This window comes from Leopardus geoffroyi, chromosome C1, assembly GCF_018350155.1.
Source record: "Leopardus geoffroyi isolate Oge1 chromosome C1, O.geoffroyi_Oge1_pat1.0, whole genome shotgun sequence".
In the NCBI taxonomy this organism is placed as follows: Eukaryota; Metazoa; Chordata; class Mammalia; order Carnivora; family Felidae; genus Leopardus; species Leopardus geoffroyi.
In genome coordinates, this window is record NC_059328.1 from 41,688,097 (window position 1) to 41,707,168 (window position 19,072).

At 35.3% G+C, this 19,072-nt stretch overlaps 1 protein-coding gene across 3 annotated transcripts in view; it reads right to left on the reverse strand.

The window, feature by feature from the left end:
• The window catches only part of NRDC (nardilysin convertase), a 102,172-nt gene that overhangs the window by 50,252 nt on the left and 32,848 nt on the right, over window positions 1-19,072 (reverse strand). For 2 of the 3 annotated variants that reach the window (XR_006712299.1, XM_045477347.1), the window contains exons 2-6: window positions 10,398-10,707; window positions 7,435-7,565; window positions 6,467-6,536; window positions 6,230-6,311; window positions 4,787-4,940 (exon numbers count right to left, since the gene is read on the reverse strand). Coding sequence is in view for 2 of the 3 variants with exons in the window: in XM_045477347.1 (XP_045333303.1) it covers window positions 4,787-4,940; window positions 6,230-6,311; window positions 6,467-6,536; window positions 7,435-7,565; window positions 10,398-10,707 (747 nt within the window). In the remaining variant the exon portion in view is untranslated. The remainder of the gene's footprint in view (window positions 1-4,786; window positions 4,941-6,229; window positions 6,312-6,466; window positions 6,537-7,434; window positions 7,566-10,397; window positions 10,708-19,072) is intronic. The other variant, XM_045477348.1, reaches the window with a different exon arrangement.

A 19,072-nucleotide genomic window follows, 5' to 3' on the forward strand; every position in this document is an offset into this window, starting at 1 on the left:
ATTATTATTATTATTATTATTATTATTATTTTATATTTTTTCTTTTTGGTGCCACATATGTTAAGATCATACAGTTTTTGTCTTTTTCTGTGTGGCTTATTTCACTTAACTTAATGTCCTCTAGGTTCATCCCTGTTGTTGCAAACGGCAAGATTTCTCCCCCCCCGCTTTTTTTTTTAATGTTTATTTATTTTTGAGATAGCAAACATAAGCAGGGGAAGGGCAGAAAGAGAGGGAGAGAGAGAATCCCAAGCAGGGGCGGCCTGATAGAGGGCTCAATCTCATTACCGAGAGATCACATCCTGAGCCAATATCAAGAGTCAGAGGCTTAACCAACTGAGTCACCCAGGCACCCCAAGATTTCCTTCCATCTTATGGCTGCATAATATTCCATTGTCTATATCTATGTAGACATATTTCACATTTTCTTCATCCATTTATCTATCAATGCAAGCATTTTCTTTTTGAAGAACTTGTGTTTGCTTCTCTCAGGCATCTGAGAACACTACCAGTTCTGGGCCACTTTAATTCACAATGAAGACTTGAAGTTCACCAGAAAACTCAGGCATTTTGAGAATAGGCTGTAATTTCTTTGGATGCCTGATCCACTTCCTCAACCTGAGTCCCAGATTACTATAAGGAAGATCTCCTGTTAGATACCCCACTTTGTGGGTATTCAGGGTTTTGATATTTCTTGCTCTTGCCCTGAAACGCTGATGTAGCCAAGTCCAAATATATTGAAATTAGCAAATGCCATCAGGGCAAAAGCAGCTTCCATTCTCATTTACTTACCAGAGTAAAAATTCAGTCATTGCCTCAACTTTTTACTTATACGATCCAAGATATTAATAAACAATGTGACCTGTGTGAAGGAATTGGATTTACTGACCTATTAAAAAATCCTAGCACTTAATACATGCTATAGGAGTCCTTTCCAAATGATCAAAAGACTTTTTATTCCTTAGTAATTGTAGAAGTACACTATATAAATTATAGTGGATACAATACTTAATGTTCTACCACTATCATTTATGTCATAAATTCATGATGATATTCTAATTATTTTCTATTAATATAGTAGCATTCTTTTTATTTTTGGTAGCTTTTTTTTTCTAAGTAGAAACAAATGTATAAATATCTTCTGATTTCCTACAGCAGTCCTCAAATCAAAAATGGATACAGTCTCCAAAGAAGAAATGAAATAAGTTCTTTAACTAGACTTTACACCATGCTTCATTAACTCTGAGGTGGTCAGAATTTATTCAACATACTCTTCACCTAATCTTTTTTCCATCAAAATAGGCTTTTTCCTTCTTTATATTTAGATATAATCAAATGTGGGTATTTTCAGTTTAGGGGTATTGTTATTTGTTGTTTGTTTTGGGGTTTGGTTTTTTGGTTTTTGTTTTTTGGGTTTTGGTTTGTTTTTTTAACCAAATATAAAGTCATGAGAATTCAACTTGACTACCGCTCAAGATTTCTCCACATTTACAAATATCTGTTTCGATTTTGTGAAATCTTGGGAGCTAAGAACTTTGAAACAAGAGCAAACATGCAGTCATCCTCAGAGTATTCTTGATTTTATAAGTTCACAGGAAAGATAATCTTGAACATGATTTGCATTGCCTTAGTTGATTAGTTTTGTCCCTATCTTTTGGTTATTTTCAAATTAAATGTTTAATTACAGAAACTAATACACTGAGTATCAAATATGTGTGCTATGAGCATGTTCTAAAGTATACAATTAAAAACAGCTAGTTTTTAAATAGTTCACTGAACACAGGCAGCCATATTAGAGATTAAGGAAGAAAAACTAGAATGTTGTATCCTATTATAAATGTTATCAAAGTAATATTGTCAATTTTAATGGTATTTTAACACTGTTTTAGCAAAAGAGTTGTTTACTGGGGATAGAGGAACATAAATATTTATTCCGTTGAGAAGAACGGCATATGCTTTCAACTTATGGGTCAAAATCTCTTAATGGAAAAGACAATTTCTTTAAGAAAACTGAATTTTTGTCATGTTTTGAGAATTTTCTGGTCATTTATGGGTTAATTTTATGGTAATTTTTTCTATAAAGAAACAGTATTAATTCACTCAACAAATATTGGTATAGATTATCTATCAAATTCCGGATGCCGGAGAGATATCAACAAATAAATAGATAAAAATCCCTGCCCTCAGAGGGCTTACATTATATTGATCAAATTCAAGATTTCTTTTTTTATATTTCAATCTTATATTTATCTAGAATTTTCTAGTGTAGACTCTGGTCTGCAACCTTGTGACATCAAAACTCTACTAACACGTGGACAGAAACTTTCTGGAAAACAATTTTACAGTGAGTATCAAAAGCTTTAAAAAAAAAAAAAAAAAAGCCTTGCACATGGAATATTTTCCAGAATAGATCACATACTGGGATACAAATCAGCCCTCAACAAGTACAAAAAGATCCAGATCATTCCGTGCATATTCTCAGACCACAATGCTATGAAACTCGAAATCACTCACAAGAAAAAATTTGGAAAGACCACGAATACTTGGAGATTCAAAGACATCCTACTAAAGAATGAATGGGTTAACCGAGAAGTTAAAGAGGAAATTAAAAAGTACATGGAAGTCAATGAAAATAACACCACTATAGCCCCAAACCTCCAGGATGCAGATTTGATCCCTTTTGTGTCAAAAGAGGGATACAGCAATCCAGGCCTTCCTAAAGAATGAAGAAAGGTCTCAAATACACAATCTAACCTTACACCTTAAAGAGCTGGAAAAAGAACAGCAAATAAAACCCCAAACAAGCAGAAGATGGGAAATAATAAAGAGAAGAGCAGAAATCAATGATCTCAAAAAAACAGAACAGATCAATGAAACCAGGAGCTGGTTCTTTGAAGGAATTAACAAAATTGATAAATCCCTAGCCAATGTGATCAAAAAGAAAAAGGAAAGGACACAAATAAATAAAATCAAGGATGAAAGAGAAGAGAGCACATGCACCCCAATGTTTTATAGCAGCACTATTGACAATAGCCAAAGTATGAAAAGAGCCCAAATGTCCATTTACTGATGAGTGGATAAAGAAGATGTGGTATATTTACATACAATGGTGTATTACTCGGCAATCAAAAAATTGAAATCTTGCTATTTGCAACAACATGGATAGAACTAGAGGGTATTATACTAAGCGAAATTAGAGAGGACAAATATCATATGACTTCACTCATGTGGAATTTAAGATATAAAACAGATGAACATAAGGGAAGGGAAGCAAAAGTAATATAAAAACAGGGAAGGGGACAAAACATAGACTCTTAAATATAGAGAACAAACTGAGGGTTGCTGGAGGGGTTGTGGGAGAGGGGATGGGCTAAATGGGCAAGGGACATTAAGAAGGACACTTGTTGGGATGAGCACTGGGTGCTAGATGTAGGAAATCAATCACTGGATTCTACTCCTGATACCATTATTGCACTACATGCTAACTACCTTGGATGTAAATTTTAAAAAATAAGTAATAGAAGTATTCAAAAAAATTCAAAAAAAGAAAAAATCCTTAAAAATGCACATGCAAAAAAAATACACATGCATGAAAAAAAATACACATGCAAATATACTCAGCAATTTTACTTCCTAGAACTTAATTAAAAAATAATTAAAGATGTGCACAGAGATTAAGATATTCATCACAGCATTACAAATACTAAAAACGGAACACAGGGGTGCCAGGGGGGCTCAGTCAGTTGAGCGTCTGGCTTCAGCTCAGGTCATGATCTCACGGTCCGTGAGTTCGAGCCCCACGTTGGACTCTGTGCTGACAGCTCAGAGCCTGGAGCCTGCTTCGGATTCTGTGTCCCTCCCCCCTCTCTTTCTGCCCCTCCCCCACTCACGCTCTGTCTCTGTCTCAGAAATAAACGTTAAAAAAAAATTTTTTTTTTTAAACTGAACACAATTCAACTAACCAATCATATGTAACTTGTTAAACAGATTATGTTATTCCTTATACAATAAAAATAACACACAATCCCTTAAAATTAGGTTTTATAAATTACATCATGATGTATAAAAATGATAGGTCTTGTTTAAAATATAAAAAGGACCCATTCATATGTGGAATTTAAGAACCAAAACAAACAAACAAAGGGAAGAAAAGGGACAACTCAAAAATCAGACGCTTAACTAACTACCGAGGGGAGGTGTGTAAGAGGATGGGTCAAATAGGTAAAGGGGATTAAGAATACACTTATCTTGATGAGCACTTAGTAATAGTTAGAATTGTTGAATCATTATACTGTACACCTGAAATGAATTTAACACTGTGTATTAACTATACTGAAATTAAAATTTAAAAATTAAAATAAAAATATAATAGGATATGAATAATAATCCCAAATACATTTAAAAATATAGACGACCATACACCAAACCATTAACCATAGTTATCCTTAGATATCAAATTAGGAACAATCTTACCCCTTTTTTGCTTCTGTTTTTCCATATTTTCTACTAAATTAGAAAAAATAATCGCAATAATGAGCCAATAGAGTATACATTATTTATAAAACTCAAAGGTGTTTAAGGGTTTCAGTGTAATCTTCAACACAAAGACTAAGTATATTACAGAACAAGAGCCAAGGTGCATTTAATAGTTTGCTCATTTCTCCAGATAAAGTATGACAATTCTACAGAATTAGAGTACAGCTTGAAAAGAAATACCACAGAAAATGTCTCCATTTGTAAAATGTCGTTAGATAATTAAAATAAAAATACATTTTGAGTTAGTTACCTATCGAGGGCCTCCTTGAAGTATTTTCTCTGGACATCAAATTGAAAGACTGTACGTTCACAATCAGTTGAAGCATTATCACTACCCCCATGTTTCTTCAAGAAGGCATCAAATCCATTTTCATCTGGATATTTCAAGCTACCCATGAATACCACTAAGTGGAAAGAACACAAAGTCAAAGAACACAAAGATGTAGACAATGTTATTATCAACAATGAAATTTCTCATGTGCAAAACAAAACAAACAGAAGAAATATACCAACATACTAACAATGCTTATGTCTGGATAATACTTTCTTCATTATATTTCTGCTTTTGTAATTTTCTATAATGCTCATCTATTAGTTTTATACTAAAAAAACTAAGCACTTTATTTTTTAAAAATATTTATAAAAAGGTTAAAATGTAAGTATTAGCATATATGCAGATTGTTACTATGAAAGTCCTAAGGTGAATGTTTACCCTCAAATAGCTTAGAAAATCAGAATATAAATAAATAATTCAAGAAAACAAATATAGACTTAAATTTATAACTGTACAGCAACCACACAGGTTTTATTTAGGTATATTCATAATTAAACTGAAGATTTTGTTTTGTTTTGATATTAATCATGCCTTTTTATTTTCTGTATTCCCAATGTTTGACAGCTTGGGGCATTGCCAACCCTGGAAGAGGCAGTCCTTCCCAAGGTTATAAGATTCTTAGAGATGGGCAACTATCTCCTGATCTGTTGGCCTTACCATACCAGAACAATAATAAAATCTACATTTTAAAATAGTTTTATAGGTGGGCTTCATTCTAATCCACAAAGTTATACAGTCAAGGAGATTAAAATTAAGTCTTCCCCTATGATATTAATAAATGTTTTTCCTTCGGGGCGCCGGAGCAGCTCAGTCAGTTAAGCGTCCGACTTCTGCTCAGGTCATGATCTCACAGTTCTTCCCAGTGTCAGGCTCTGTGCTGACAGCCCTGAGCCTGGAGTCTGCTTCGGATTCTGTTTCCCTCTCTCTCTCTCTCTCTGCCCCTGCCCCACTTACACTCTGTCTCTGTCTCTCAAAAATAAATGTTTAAAAAACTTTTTTTCAACGTTTATTTATTTTTGGGACAGAGAGAGACAGAGCATGAACGGGGGAGGGGCAGAGAGAGAGGGAGACACAGAATCAGAAACAGGCTCCAGGCTCTGAGCCATCAGCCCAGAGCCCGACGCGGGGCTCGAACTCACGGACCGCGAGATCGTGACCTGGCTGAAGTCGGACGCTTAACCGACTGCGCCACCCAGGCGCCCCTAAAAAACTTTTTTTAAATAAATAAATGTTTTTCTTAGTCTTTTCTCTTGTTAAACATATCACATTTCTAAAAACCAGTTATTTATCTTTAAAATCAATTTGTACACATTTGGAGGAAAAAACACACTCAGGAATAATATTCTGTAAAGATCTTACTGTGTTCCAAAAAGTGTGCCAGCCCAGGCAGGTCTTCTGGATCAGCAAAACTCCCAACTCCAACACAAAGAGCCGCTGCAGACTGGAGTAAGTAGAACACATGTAAATAGTGAGTCAATCCTAAAGGAATAACACTGTCATCACATATTAAGGATTCACTTGGAGATGGATGTTTCCAACAGAAAGTAACAAAATTCTTTCCCTGAGAATCAGGAGGAGCAGCATAGTGAAACTCACCAGAACTGTGTCAGTTTCACCCTGCTGCTCCTCCTCTTGCCATCCTCCCAAATGCTGAACAGGTGCAGACCTAAGGGAAAAAGCAGAAACAGAAAAAAAAAGGAAAGGGGACTAGCCAGCCCACCCAAATATCATTTCCTGCCAGCATTTCAGAGTTCCGAACCAAGTATGTTTCCTGACTTAATAGATTTTGGAAATCTGCAGAAATAATTTATCTAGGTAGATTATTTCTAAAGATCTTAGCAATTAATGACTATGTGTTCAGTAACTCAGTTATCAGAGGTGAGACTTCTCAATATGTTACTCAGAAAATTTTGTTTTTATTAAAACAGGGTAAAAAATAACATGTCAGGAAAACATTTAATAAAGATAGTAAATGGTTAAAAAAGAAAGTCTTTATTAAAAAAAACTACAGAACTAAACTTTAAAGAGGCTTTTTAGTTCTTTTCTTATTGACGATACACAGAACATATATCTGATCGGTAGGTATTCTCCCAATACCTTGGGCAAATCAGAGTTTTTAACAAAATGGATGGCCAACAGGTATACCAAATTATGCACTAAAAATGATTAGGGTATACCATTATGTGATTGTAAATTAAAAGACACAAAACAGAAGAGGAAAATAGTCAATTTGAATCCTTGAGGATAGGAAGTTGAATTATTAGCTTTCCCCACATTTTAGAAATGTCAATTTTAAAAGGCTAACATTTGGTGATATAGACTGTTTTGATAAATGGTTACTCCTCTAAAAAGAGAGCTTTCAAAAAATAGCATGTACCTGGCATAAAGCCTGACCATGTGTCATAAATGGAAAATATGTTTACAAAAGAACCAAACAGCCTCATTTTACACTGTAAATCCCATTTTGAAGTTGTAGGCACATAAACTCAGTTAAAAAATAGGGGAATATCCACTTCTTCAAACTACAGTCTAACCTGTTCTGGGATGTTTAATAGGTGCCTAACCTGCTTTCAGCTCCAACTACCCCATAAAGATTTCTTGCTTCGACCAGGGTTGAAGACATTTTTGTATAAGATGACTTAAACCACAGTCTATCAGTCAGCTTTGACCACAGCAAAAACAGGCTCTGCGATTGCTAGAAAAGAAATTCATACTTGAGAATTATCTACCCAAGAAATTCATACTTGAGAAATTCATACTTGAGAACTGACTTAAGAAAACCCTGAACAAATCATAATTCTGTATGTATCATACTTAAATTTCAACCTTGTTAGTTTATCAAACCTTTCAGATCAAGAACAACTTCCTTTTGGGAAGATGAAGATGGAGAGGGCTAAAAATGATGCCTTAGGTAAGTAGTTAATTCTTAATTAGGTAAATGTTCTCCAAAAACCTCAAAATTATTTCTTCCCACTTATTTTATTAACTTTCATATTTACCTTAAACAAGATCCACATTTTTCAAATAAAAATTAAACCATAAAATCACTGAAAAACCCTAAGCTGCTCTTTAAGCCATCTCTTACATAGACTATTTCCCTTTTGCATACACTTATTCATTCATGAATATAAATCATTTCCAATGTTACAATCAGTCATAGGATCTTTTCTTTCACTAGTATAACCACTGCATCTGAATAAACAATTTGATTTCATCTTCAAACTACATTAGATTCCTGCATTCCTTTCTAATATGATCTAGAACATTAGCAATCAATATCCTATGAGGGAATATATCAACTGAGTTTTCAGAAAAGAAAGGCAGTATCTAAACCATTTTTAAATGAGCACTAGAATCTGATCTTGCTGTTCTAAAAAAGGTAAACATTTAGAGTTTGATCCACCTAAGCAAAATAAAAAGGGGTACCAAAATACTGGATGCACATCTTCATTAGTCAAAGGGGCTTACAACCCCTATAATAAATCTAAAGTATTTTACTATGTCTTGACAATAAAATCGGCTGTCAAAACAAGTCTTTAACCCTAGAGTTTTACTTATCAGTTGACAGATGATATAAAGAAATCCAAAGTATGGAAAAGTTGCTAACAGATATAGAAGGAAACTTTTAGATAGGAAATATTCACTTATTAAGTTATAACATAATCAGTTTTAGAGCTAAAATAGGCCTTAAAAACTATGTATATAATCTAGGGACACCTGGCTGGCTCACTCAGTAAGAGTATGTGATTCTTGAACTCAGGATTTTCAGTTCATGTCCCACATTGGGGGAGAGATTACTTAAAGAAAAAATAAAATCTTAAAAAAATAATTACCTATATAATCTAATCCTGTTGTTTTAGAAATAAGAAAATGAAAAGGCGTAAAACCATCCAGATAGAGACAGAGCCAGAATTAGAACTCAGGTTTCCTGACTGTCAGTGTTCTTTTCACTTTGTGACTTATATAATTTCTTCCTATTATTGCTCTATTTGGAATTATGAGATCTATTTTAAATTAATGTATTAGTTCCCAATTTATTTATAAAGACCTTAATACAAAGTATCAAGTGGCATATGTATATATATTTTTTTCCTTTCAGTATTTTGGTTTTTATAACTAAAGTTTTCCAACTAAAACCACTTGTCCTAACATGTTACCCCAAAACAGGCATTACTCATAATCTACATAGCAAGGGGCAAATAGCTTCTCACAAACATGACTCAATCCCCTTTCAACAAAAAAGTGAAAAAACTGGTACATTCTTCTTTAAGAAAGTAATTTTTCCAGGAAGAGTGACTATCAAAAGGATTTACTCATAACATATTTACAGTACCTATATCTCACATCTTTTTATCTCTGAAGGCTGACCACCTTATGGTAGAATACATTTGACATCTATATTTTAGTCTTAATAATATGGACCTTACTTCATTTGTATGTTGACTGTACCATGTTGAATATATTATCAGTATTCAAGAAACTAGCTTTAACAAACATTTGCTGATCAATCCCACTATAATGCCTCCAAAATATTATCCTCTAATATAGGTACTCCCTACTGCAAAATGGAGGCATTCTTTAAAAGATATCTAGAGAGGAAAATTCTCCTTATCAAGCCCTATTGATATATTTACTTATTGTTATTATACTTGACCCATGAACAACATAGGTTTGAACTGCCCAGGTCCACTTAACTTGTATTTTTCAATAGATACAACACTGTAAATGTACTTTCTCTTACGATTTTCCTCATAACATTATCTCTAGCTCACTTTACTGTAAGAATACAATACATAATACATATACAAAATATGTGTTAATCAACTGTTTGTGTTATCAGTAAGTCTTCCAGGGAAAAGTAAGCTATTAGTACTTAAGTTTTAGGTGAATCAAAAGTTATACATGGATTTCCAACTGCACAGGAGGTTGGGGACCCCTAAACCCCACATTGTTCAAGAGTCAAAGTTCAACTGCCCATTTTTATTTCAATTCCTCCAACTTACTTGGTGCCTCCCCATAAAAAGAGAAAAAATACATGAAATTACTAAGCGGAAATTATCCATGAGGATGCTTAGAACCATAGGCCCAGGTGAGAATTCTACACTACCCTGTTCTTTTTCCAGTCCCTCCAAGGATAATATACTCTCCTATCCCTCTATTCCAAGCTAAGAATTGCACAGATCCTCAAATATTACCAGTGAAAACCTCTGAGACTTATGATTATGAGATCATTACATTTTGAGTTTTTCTTTATTTTCCATTCATTTCTTTTATATATATATATGAAATTTATTCTCAAATTGGTCTCCATACTCCATTCATTTCTATAATGAGCTTTTATACTTTCCTAATCAGAGCAAAATGTTTTTTAAATATTATTTTTATACAGAATAAATAGACCTTTACTAAAGATCAAAAGATAAATATATACTTCCTTTTTTACATTAAGAAATAAAACATGAATTTAGGACTTATCCCAAAGAATTCCCAAATCAGAAAAAGACATAATAATAGACAAGATTCACACCTGTTTTTCAGTGGTTTTCTTTCTAGCTTCTGCCCTCTCTTCTAATTCTTCTAATTCATTATCCTCAGTATCAAGATCCTCATCATCATGTTCATCCTCATCATCAAACTCATCTTCATCATCAAAACCCTCTTCATCATCATCTTCTATTTCAGCTCCAGAATCTTCATCATCATCGTCGTCATCATCGTCTTCTTCTTCTTCCTCTCCATCGTCTTCCTCATCATCTGTTGCATCTCCTGTTTTACCTTCCATATTACTTAGGTCTGAAATCAAAAGTGCCTGCAAGCCATTCCGTAATTTGATGTACCTAAAAAAAAGAGGAAAAAAAAAAATCACAAACATTTTGAGTCAGCTATTCATTACGTCACACAAGTAATCATCTTAGCAGAATTTAAAAAACAAAACAAAACAAAAAAAAACACGGGGCTCAAACTCACAAACCATGAGATCATGACCTGAGCCAAAGCCAACTTAACCTACTGAGCCACTCAGATGCCCCACCATACTTTTATCAGACAAAATGGACTTCAAAACAAAGAAAGTCATTATATAATGATAAAGGTGTCAGTTCATCAAAAGATGTAACAATTGTAAATATGCGTGCTCCCAACACCCAAACAACAAAATATATTAAGTAAATAATAACAAATCTTAAGGGAAAAATAGACAGCAATACAATAATTATAGGGGAATTCAATACCCCACTATCAGTAATAGGCAAATCATCCAGAAAGAAAATCAACAAGGAAACATTCAAACTGAACCACACTTAAAAACAAATGTACTCAATAGACATATAGAACATTCTATCCAACAGCAGCACAATACACATTCTTCTCAAGTGCACATAGAACATTCTCCAGGACAGGTCATATGATAGACTACAAGATAAATCTTAGCAAATTTAAGATTGAAATCATACCAACTATTTTCTCTAACTACAATGGTATGAAACTACTCATTGACAGCAAAAGGAAAGTGAGAAGTTCTACAAAATTGTGGAAACTAAACAACACACTTCTAAACAATTAAGTCAAAGAAGAAATCAAGAGAGGAATAAAAAATTATCTCAAAACAAATGAAAATGGAAATACAACATATCAAATACTGTGGAACACAGCAAAAACTCTTCCGTGAAGACAGTTTAGAGCAATAAATACATGTATTAAGAATTCAGAATGAGGGGCGCCTGGGTGGCTCAGTCAGCTAAGCTTCTGACTTTGGCTCAGGTCATGATCTCACAGTTCGTGAGTTCAATCCCTGCATCAGGCTCTGTGCTGACAGCTCAGAGCCTGGAAACTGCTTTGAGTTCTGTCTCCCTCTCTCTCTGCCCCTCCCCCTCCCTGCTCATTTCCCCCTCTCTCAGAAATAACATTAAAAAAAATTTTTTAAACAATCAGAAGGATTTCAACCTAATTTTGAACCTCAAGAAACTAGAAAATAAGAAATTAAGCCCAAAGTTAGCAGAAGGAAGGAAATAAAGATCACAGCAGAAAAATATGCAATGTCAATAAAATACCTAACCTAGAATAAATGGATACATTTCAGAAACACAACCTATCAAGACTGAATCAGGAAGAAATACACAATCTGAACAGACCAATAACAAAGAGATTGAATCAGTAATCAAAAAACTCCCAACACAAAAAACTCTGGCCTGACAGAATCACTGGAGAATTCTACCAAACATTTAAAGAAGAATTAACACCTCAAATCCTCCTCAAATTCTTCTAACATAACAAGGATGAGGGAACACTTCCAAACCAGTTCTATGAACCTACCATTACTCTGATAAAGAAACCTGTAGGCCAATATGCCTAATGAATACAGATACAAAAATTCTCATCAAGATATTAGCAAACTGAGTTCAAGAATACATTAAAAGGATTATACACCATGACTAAGTGGGAGTTACTCCTGGGATGCAAGGGAGGTTCAATACATGCAAATCAGAAATGTAATACATCACATCAATAAAATGAAAAACAAAAATCACATGATCATTTCCATACACACAAAAAAAGCATTGTATATTATTTACATAATACATCCTCTCATGATGAAAACCCTTAATGTACTGGGCATATAAGGAACATATCTCAGAATAATAAAGGCCACATGTGACAAACTCACAGCTAACATTATAGGCTTACCTCTGAAATACAGATCAATCCCAAACCACCACAATAAAGTACATATCACAATAAAGTGAGTCAAATGAATTTTTTTGTTTCCTAGTGCATATAAAAGTTATATTTACATTATACTGTAGCCTATTAAGCAATAACATTATGTCTAGAAAAAAATGTATATGCCTTAATTAAAAATACTTTATTGCTAAAAAAAAAAGCTAACCATCATCTGAGCTTTCGGCAAATCATAATCACTGATCACAGATCACCATAACAATTATAACAATGAAAACATTTGAAACATTGTGATAATTATCAGAAACATGAAGTGAGCAAACGCTGTTGGAAAAATGGTGCCAAAAGATTTGCTTGACACAGCTTTGCCACAAACCCTGTATTTGCAAAAAATGCAGTATCTGTGAAGTGCAATAAAATGAGGTATGCCTGTATACTCAGTGAAAAACTGAAAGTATTTCCTCTAAGGTCAGAAACAAGGATGTCCACTCTCACCACTCCTATTCAATATAGTACTGAAGCCCTAGATAGAGCAATTAGGAAAGACAAAGATAAAAAAGGCATCCAAATCATAAAATAATAATTAAAAACCACCACTATTTACTGAACATATGATCTTAGAGAAAATCTGAAAAAAAACAATCCAAAAACTACCAGTAAACTGGCAGGCTACAAATCAACATACAGAAATTAACTACATTCCTTTACAGTAATGACGAAGCACCTGAAAATGAAATAAAGAAAACAATCCCATTCACATTAGCATCAAAAACAATAAAATACTTAATAAATTTAAGCAAGGAAGTGAAAGATCTGTACAATGAAAACAATGCTTTGCTGAAAGAAATTTAAAAAGATGCCAATGGAAAGCCATCCCATGATCATGGATAAGAATTAATATTGTTGGGGCGCCTGGGTGGCGCAGTCGGTTAAGCGTCCGACTTCAGCCAGGTCACGATCTCGCGGTCCGTGAGTTCGAGCCCCGCGTCGGGCTCTGGGCTGATGGCTCAGAGCCTGGAGCCTGTTTCTGATTCTGTGTCTCCCTCTCTCTCTGCCCCTCCCCCGTTCATGCTCTGTCTCTCTCTGTCCCAAAAATAAATAAACGCTGAAAAAAAAAAAAAATAAAAAAAAAAAAAAAATAAAAAAGAATTAATATTGTTAAAATGGCCATACTACCTAAAGCTATTTATATACTCAATGCAATCCCCATCAAAATATCCAAGGCATTCATTCATCACAGAAATAGAAGAAACAATCCTAAAATTTGTGTGGAACCACAAAAGACGTTGAATAGACAAAGCAATCCTGAGAAAAAAGAACAAAGCCAGATGTATCATACTCCTGGATCTCAAACTATACTACAAAAGCCATAGTAATAAAAATAGTATGATACTGGCACAGAAATAGACACATCAACCAGTAAAACAGAATAGAGAGCCCAGAATTAAATCCCTGGATATATGGTCAACAATACTCAACAAAGGAACCAAAAATACCCAATGGGGAAAGGACAGTCTCTTCAGCAAATGACACTATAAAAACTGGAGAAACATATGCAGAGCAGTGAAACTGGACCCTACCTCACACCGCTCACAGAAATTGAAATGGATCAAAGACTTAAATATAAGACCTGATACCATAAAATTCCTAGAAAAAATGTAGGAAAGAAGCTCACCACCATTGGTCTTGGCAATGATTTTTCTTTTCTTTTTTTTTTTTTTTTTTTTTACATCTATTTATTTATCCAAGTAATCTCTACACAACATGGGGCTCAAACTCATGACCCCAAGATCAAGATTTGCACACTCCACTGACTGAGCCAGCCAGGCACGTCCCTGGCAATGATTTTTCTATACAATGCCAAATGCACAAACAACAAAAGCAAAAAACAAATGAGACTATATCAAACCCAAAACCTTCTGTACAGACCAAGAAACAACTAACAACATGAAAGACAACCTACAGGAGAAAATTTTTACAAACCATATACTGAATAAGGTGTTAATATCCAAAATATATAAAGAACAAAAGTCAACTTAATAACAAAAACAATTCAATTTTAAAAAGGGCAGAAGAACTAGATACTTTTCCAAAGAGAACATCAAAATGGCCAACAAATACATGAAAAGATGCTTAACATCATAGTTATCGGTGAAGTACAAATAAAAACCACAATAAGCTATTACCTCACACCTGTCAGAATAGCTATCATTAAGAAAACAAAAGACAAGTGCTAGAGAGAATGTGGCGAAAAGAAAACCCTTAACATTATTGGTAGGTATACAAATTGGTGCAACTACTATGAAAAACAATACGGAGGTTCCTCAAAATATTAAAATTAGATCTACCATGAAGTGCAGCAATTCCACTTCTGGGCATATACCCAAAGGAAATGAAAAGAGGAATTCAACAAGATATATGCACTGCCATGTTTATTGCATCACTATTCATAACAGCCAAGATATGGAAACAACCCAAATGTCCATCAATGATTGAATGAATAAAGTAGATGTGTTATATACACACAATGGAATATTATTCAGCCATGTGAAAGGACAAAATGGACAGAACTTGAGCACATTATACTAAATGAGATAAGTCAGAGGTAAACATATATCACTTATATGTGGTATCTAAAGAGGTTAAACCTGGGGCGCCTGGGTGGCGCAGTCGGTTAAGCGTCCGACTTTAGCCAGGTCACGATCTCGCGGTCCGTGAGTTCGAGCCCCGCGTCAGGCTCTGGGCTGATGGCTCAGAGCCTGGAGCCTGTTTCCGATTCTGTGTCTCCCTCTCTCTCTGCCCCTCCCCTGTTCATGCTCTGTCTCTCTCTGTCCCAAAAATAAATAAACGTTGGAAAAAAAAAAAATTAAAAAAAAAAAATAAATAAAATAAAGAGGTTAAACCTGTAAAAAAGAGAATAAAATGGTGGTTGTAAGGGGATGGGGGTTAGGGGTGGGAAGTAAGAGTGACAGTGTTTAAGAGAACAAACTTATAATGAGTAGCAAATAAGCCACAGCAATTTTACACACAGTATAATGAATATAGACAAAAATACTGTACTATAATTACGTAAGGTGACAAACATCACCGTATCAGCAATATTACAATACAAAAATTTATCAAAGTAACATACTATACACCTTAAACTTACACAATGTTACATACTATATTTATTCAACAAAAAAAGAAAAAGTCAGTCTAGCAGAAACTGGGAAGAATAATGTGCAAAGAAAGATGACTTAAGATGAAAGACTGAACATATAGATTCACCTACTTTCATACCAAAAATCACATTTAAATAACCAAAAAAGTTATATTTCATTTTGGTTTTGAGAATAAAATCATGACAGACTCAGAAAATAGAGAAGGACACTGTTAGCAGATCAGAAGTTTTTAGAAATTATTAGAAAACAATAAGTAAATTTAATTAGACTAATGGAGAAAATAGAAAGGAGAACTGCAGGCCTACCTAAATATACGTGATAAAACATTACTTCTTCCCAAGAAGCCCTGGAGGAAGCCTAAACTCCACACCAAAAAATGAAAGTAGGGAGAGACTCAGGGCAAGACGCTCAATTATTAACTGAAATGGAAATAACCCAAATGTCTAGTGACAGCAGAATGGAGAAACTGTGGTATGTTCAAAGAATGTATTTCTTTTTCACATAATATTATAATACAGAAAAATACAGGGGCACCTGCGTGGCTCAGTCAGTTAAGCGCCCGACTTCGGCTCAGGTCATGATCTCAGGGTTTGTGGGTTCGAGCCCTGCGTCAGGCTCTGTGCTATCAGCTCGGAGCCTGGAGCCTGCTGCGGATTCTGTGTCTCCCTCTCTCTCTGCCCCTCCCCTGCTCATACTCTCTCTCTCTCTCTCTCTCAAAAATAAAGATTTAAAAAAAAATTTTAAATACAGGAAAATACATAATTCAACAAAAAGCTACATATGTGGTAAATCTTAAAAATATAATAAGTGTAGGGGCATCTGGGTGGCTCAATCAGTTAAGTGTCCAACTCTTAGTTTTGGCTCAGGTCATGGAATTCTCTCTTTCTCCCTCTCTCTTACCCCTCCCTCCAAGCTCTGTCTCTCTCTCTCTCCAAATATATAAGTAAACTTAAAAAAAAAAAAAAATAGGGGCACCTGGGTGGCTTAGTCAGTTAAGTGTCCAACTTTGGCTCAGATCATGATCTCATGGTTGGTGGGTTCGAGCCCCACATGGGGCTCTGTGCTGACAGCTCAGAGCATGGAGTCTGCTTCAGATTCTGTGTCTCCCTCTCTCTCTCTGCCCCACCCTGTTCATGCTCTCTCTCTTAAAAATAAATAAAATATTTTTAAATTAAAAATATGAGTATAAAAAGCATATCACAAAGGATTATATACCATATGAATATCATTTATATAAAACCAGAAAAAAAAAAAAAGGAAAAGTAAAGACTATATTTGGCTATACATATGCATGTGATAAAACTTCTTTTTAAACAAAGGAATGATAAATACAAAATTCAGAATAGTTATGGGGGCAAACAACATGGGAGGGTAGAGGAAGGGGCATGTGGCAGAACACTAAAGTAGATCCTAGTTTTGTTTTTTATTTAAAAAAATTTTTGACCTTTATTTATTTTGATCTTTATTTATTTTTGAGAGACAGAGCATGAACTGGGGAGGGGCAGAGAGAGAGGGAGACACAGACTCAGATGCAGGTTCCAGGCTCTGAGCTATCAGCACAGAGACTGACACAGGGCTCGAACTCACAGACTGCAAGATCATGACCTGAGCTGAAGTCAGACACTTAGGCTGAGCCACTCAGGTGCCTCTGAAGTTTTTTGGGTTTTTTTTAATGTTTTATTTATTTTTGACTGAGAGAGAGACAGAGCATGAGCGGGGGAAGGGCAGAGAGAGGGAGACACAGAATGTGAAGCAGGCTCCAGGCTCTGAGCTGTCAGCACAGAGCCTGACATGGGGCTCGAACTCACGGACCGCGAGATCATGACCTGAGCGGAAGTCCGACGCTCAACCGACTGAGCCACCCAGGCGCCCCATGAAATAGTTTTGAGTAATAGGTTATCCATTTTGGGGTTTATTATGCACCATAATAGCTGTGTGTTCTCTTTTGTATATATAAAATATTAGTCTTGGGGCTCCTGGGTGGCTCAGTCGGTTAAACATCCCACTTCGGCTCAGGTCGTGATCTAGCTGTCCGTGAGTTCGAGCCCGGTGTCAGGCTCTGTGCTGACAGCTCAGAGCCTGGAGCCTGTTTCAGATTCTGTGTCTCCCTCTCTCTGACCCTCCCCCATTCATGCTCTGTCTCTCTCTGTCTCAAAAATAAATAAACGTTAAAAAAATAAATAAAAATAAAATATTAGTCTTATAAATTTCTTAAGTAACAATCAAAGGAACTTCATTAATAATAGGCCAGTCAGGTCATGCTCCTCTGTGCCAAATAACCAACTCAACAGCAGTAGGATATGTTAAAATCAAAGAGCTATTTTCTAAGAATGTGAACAATCTGTCAAGAAATGCATCCTAGGATAAATCTTAAGACACAGAATCTTCAAAAGGCAAACATCAAGGCATGTAAAAAAAAAAAAAATCGGGTTGGGGGGAACACCCCAAACAGCCTTTGTAAAATGTGTTTTTTTTACTAGCTTCAAATTTTCAAAACCAGAAAAAGAAAAGGGTGGGGGTGGGTGGAGGCATTCTACTTTCAAAATAATCCTAAGCATTCCACTTGCAAAACAGATCACAGGGAGCCTGGGTGGCTCAGTGGGTTAAGCATCTGACTCTTTGATTTCAGCTCAGGTCATGATCTCACAGTTTGTGAGATTGAGCACCGCATCAGGCTCCACACTAACAGTATGGAGCTTGCTTGAGATACCCTCACCCCCTCTCTGTCCCTCCCCCTGCCGTGCATGCTCTCTTTCTCTCTCTCAAAATAAACTTAAAAATCTATCCTCAGCAGTCTGAAAAAGCAGATCAGGTGTGTTATGGGCTAAATTATGTTCTCCCAAAGTCATATGTTGAAGTCCTAACCTCTAGTACCTCAGACTGTGACTATATTTAGAAATAGAACCTTTAAAGAGATATGACTAAGTTAAAATGAGGCCATTGAGGTGAACCCTAATCCAATCTGACTGGTATACTTATAAGACAAAGACATTTGGACACAAAGACACCAGATGTATCTACACAGATAAAAGATCACATGAGGACAGAGCAAGAAGGCAGCCACCTGTAAGTCATAGAAGCCTCAGAAGAAACCTATTGACACTCAAATCTTGGGACTTCTAGCCTCCAAAATTGTAAGAAAGTAAATTTCTGTTGTTTAAGGTACCCAGTCTGTGGTATTTTGTCAAAACAATCCTAACAACTAATACAAGGCACTTCACTTTTCAAAAATCATCAATGGCTTCCTGTCATACTTGGAATAAAATCCAAAATCTTACCAGAGCCTAGAAAGCTCCACATAATCTGTCCACCCACTACCTCTCCAACCTGCTTTCCCTCCACTCTTCCCTCATCCTCTTTG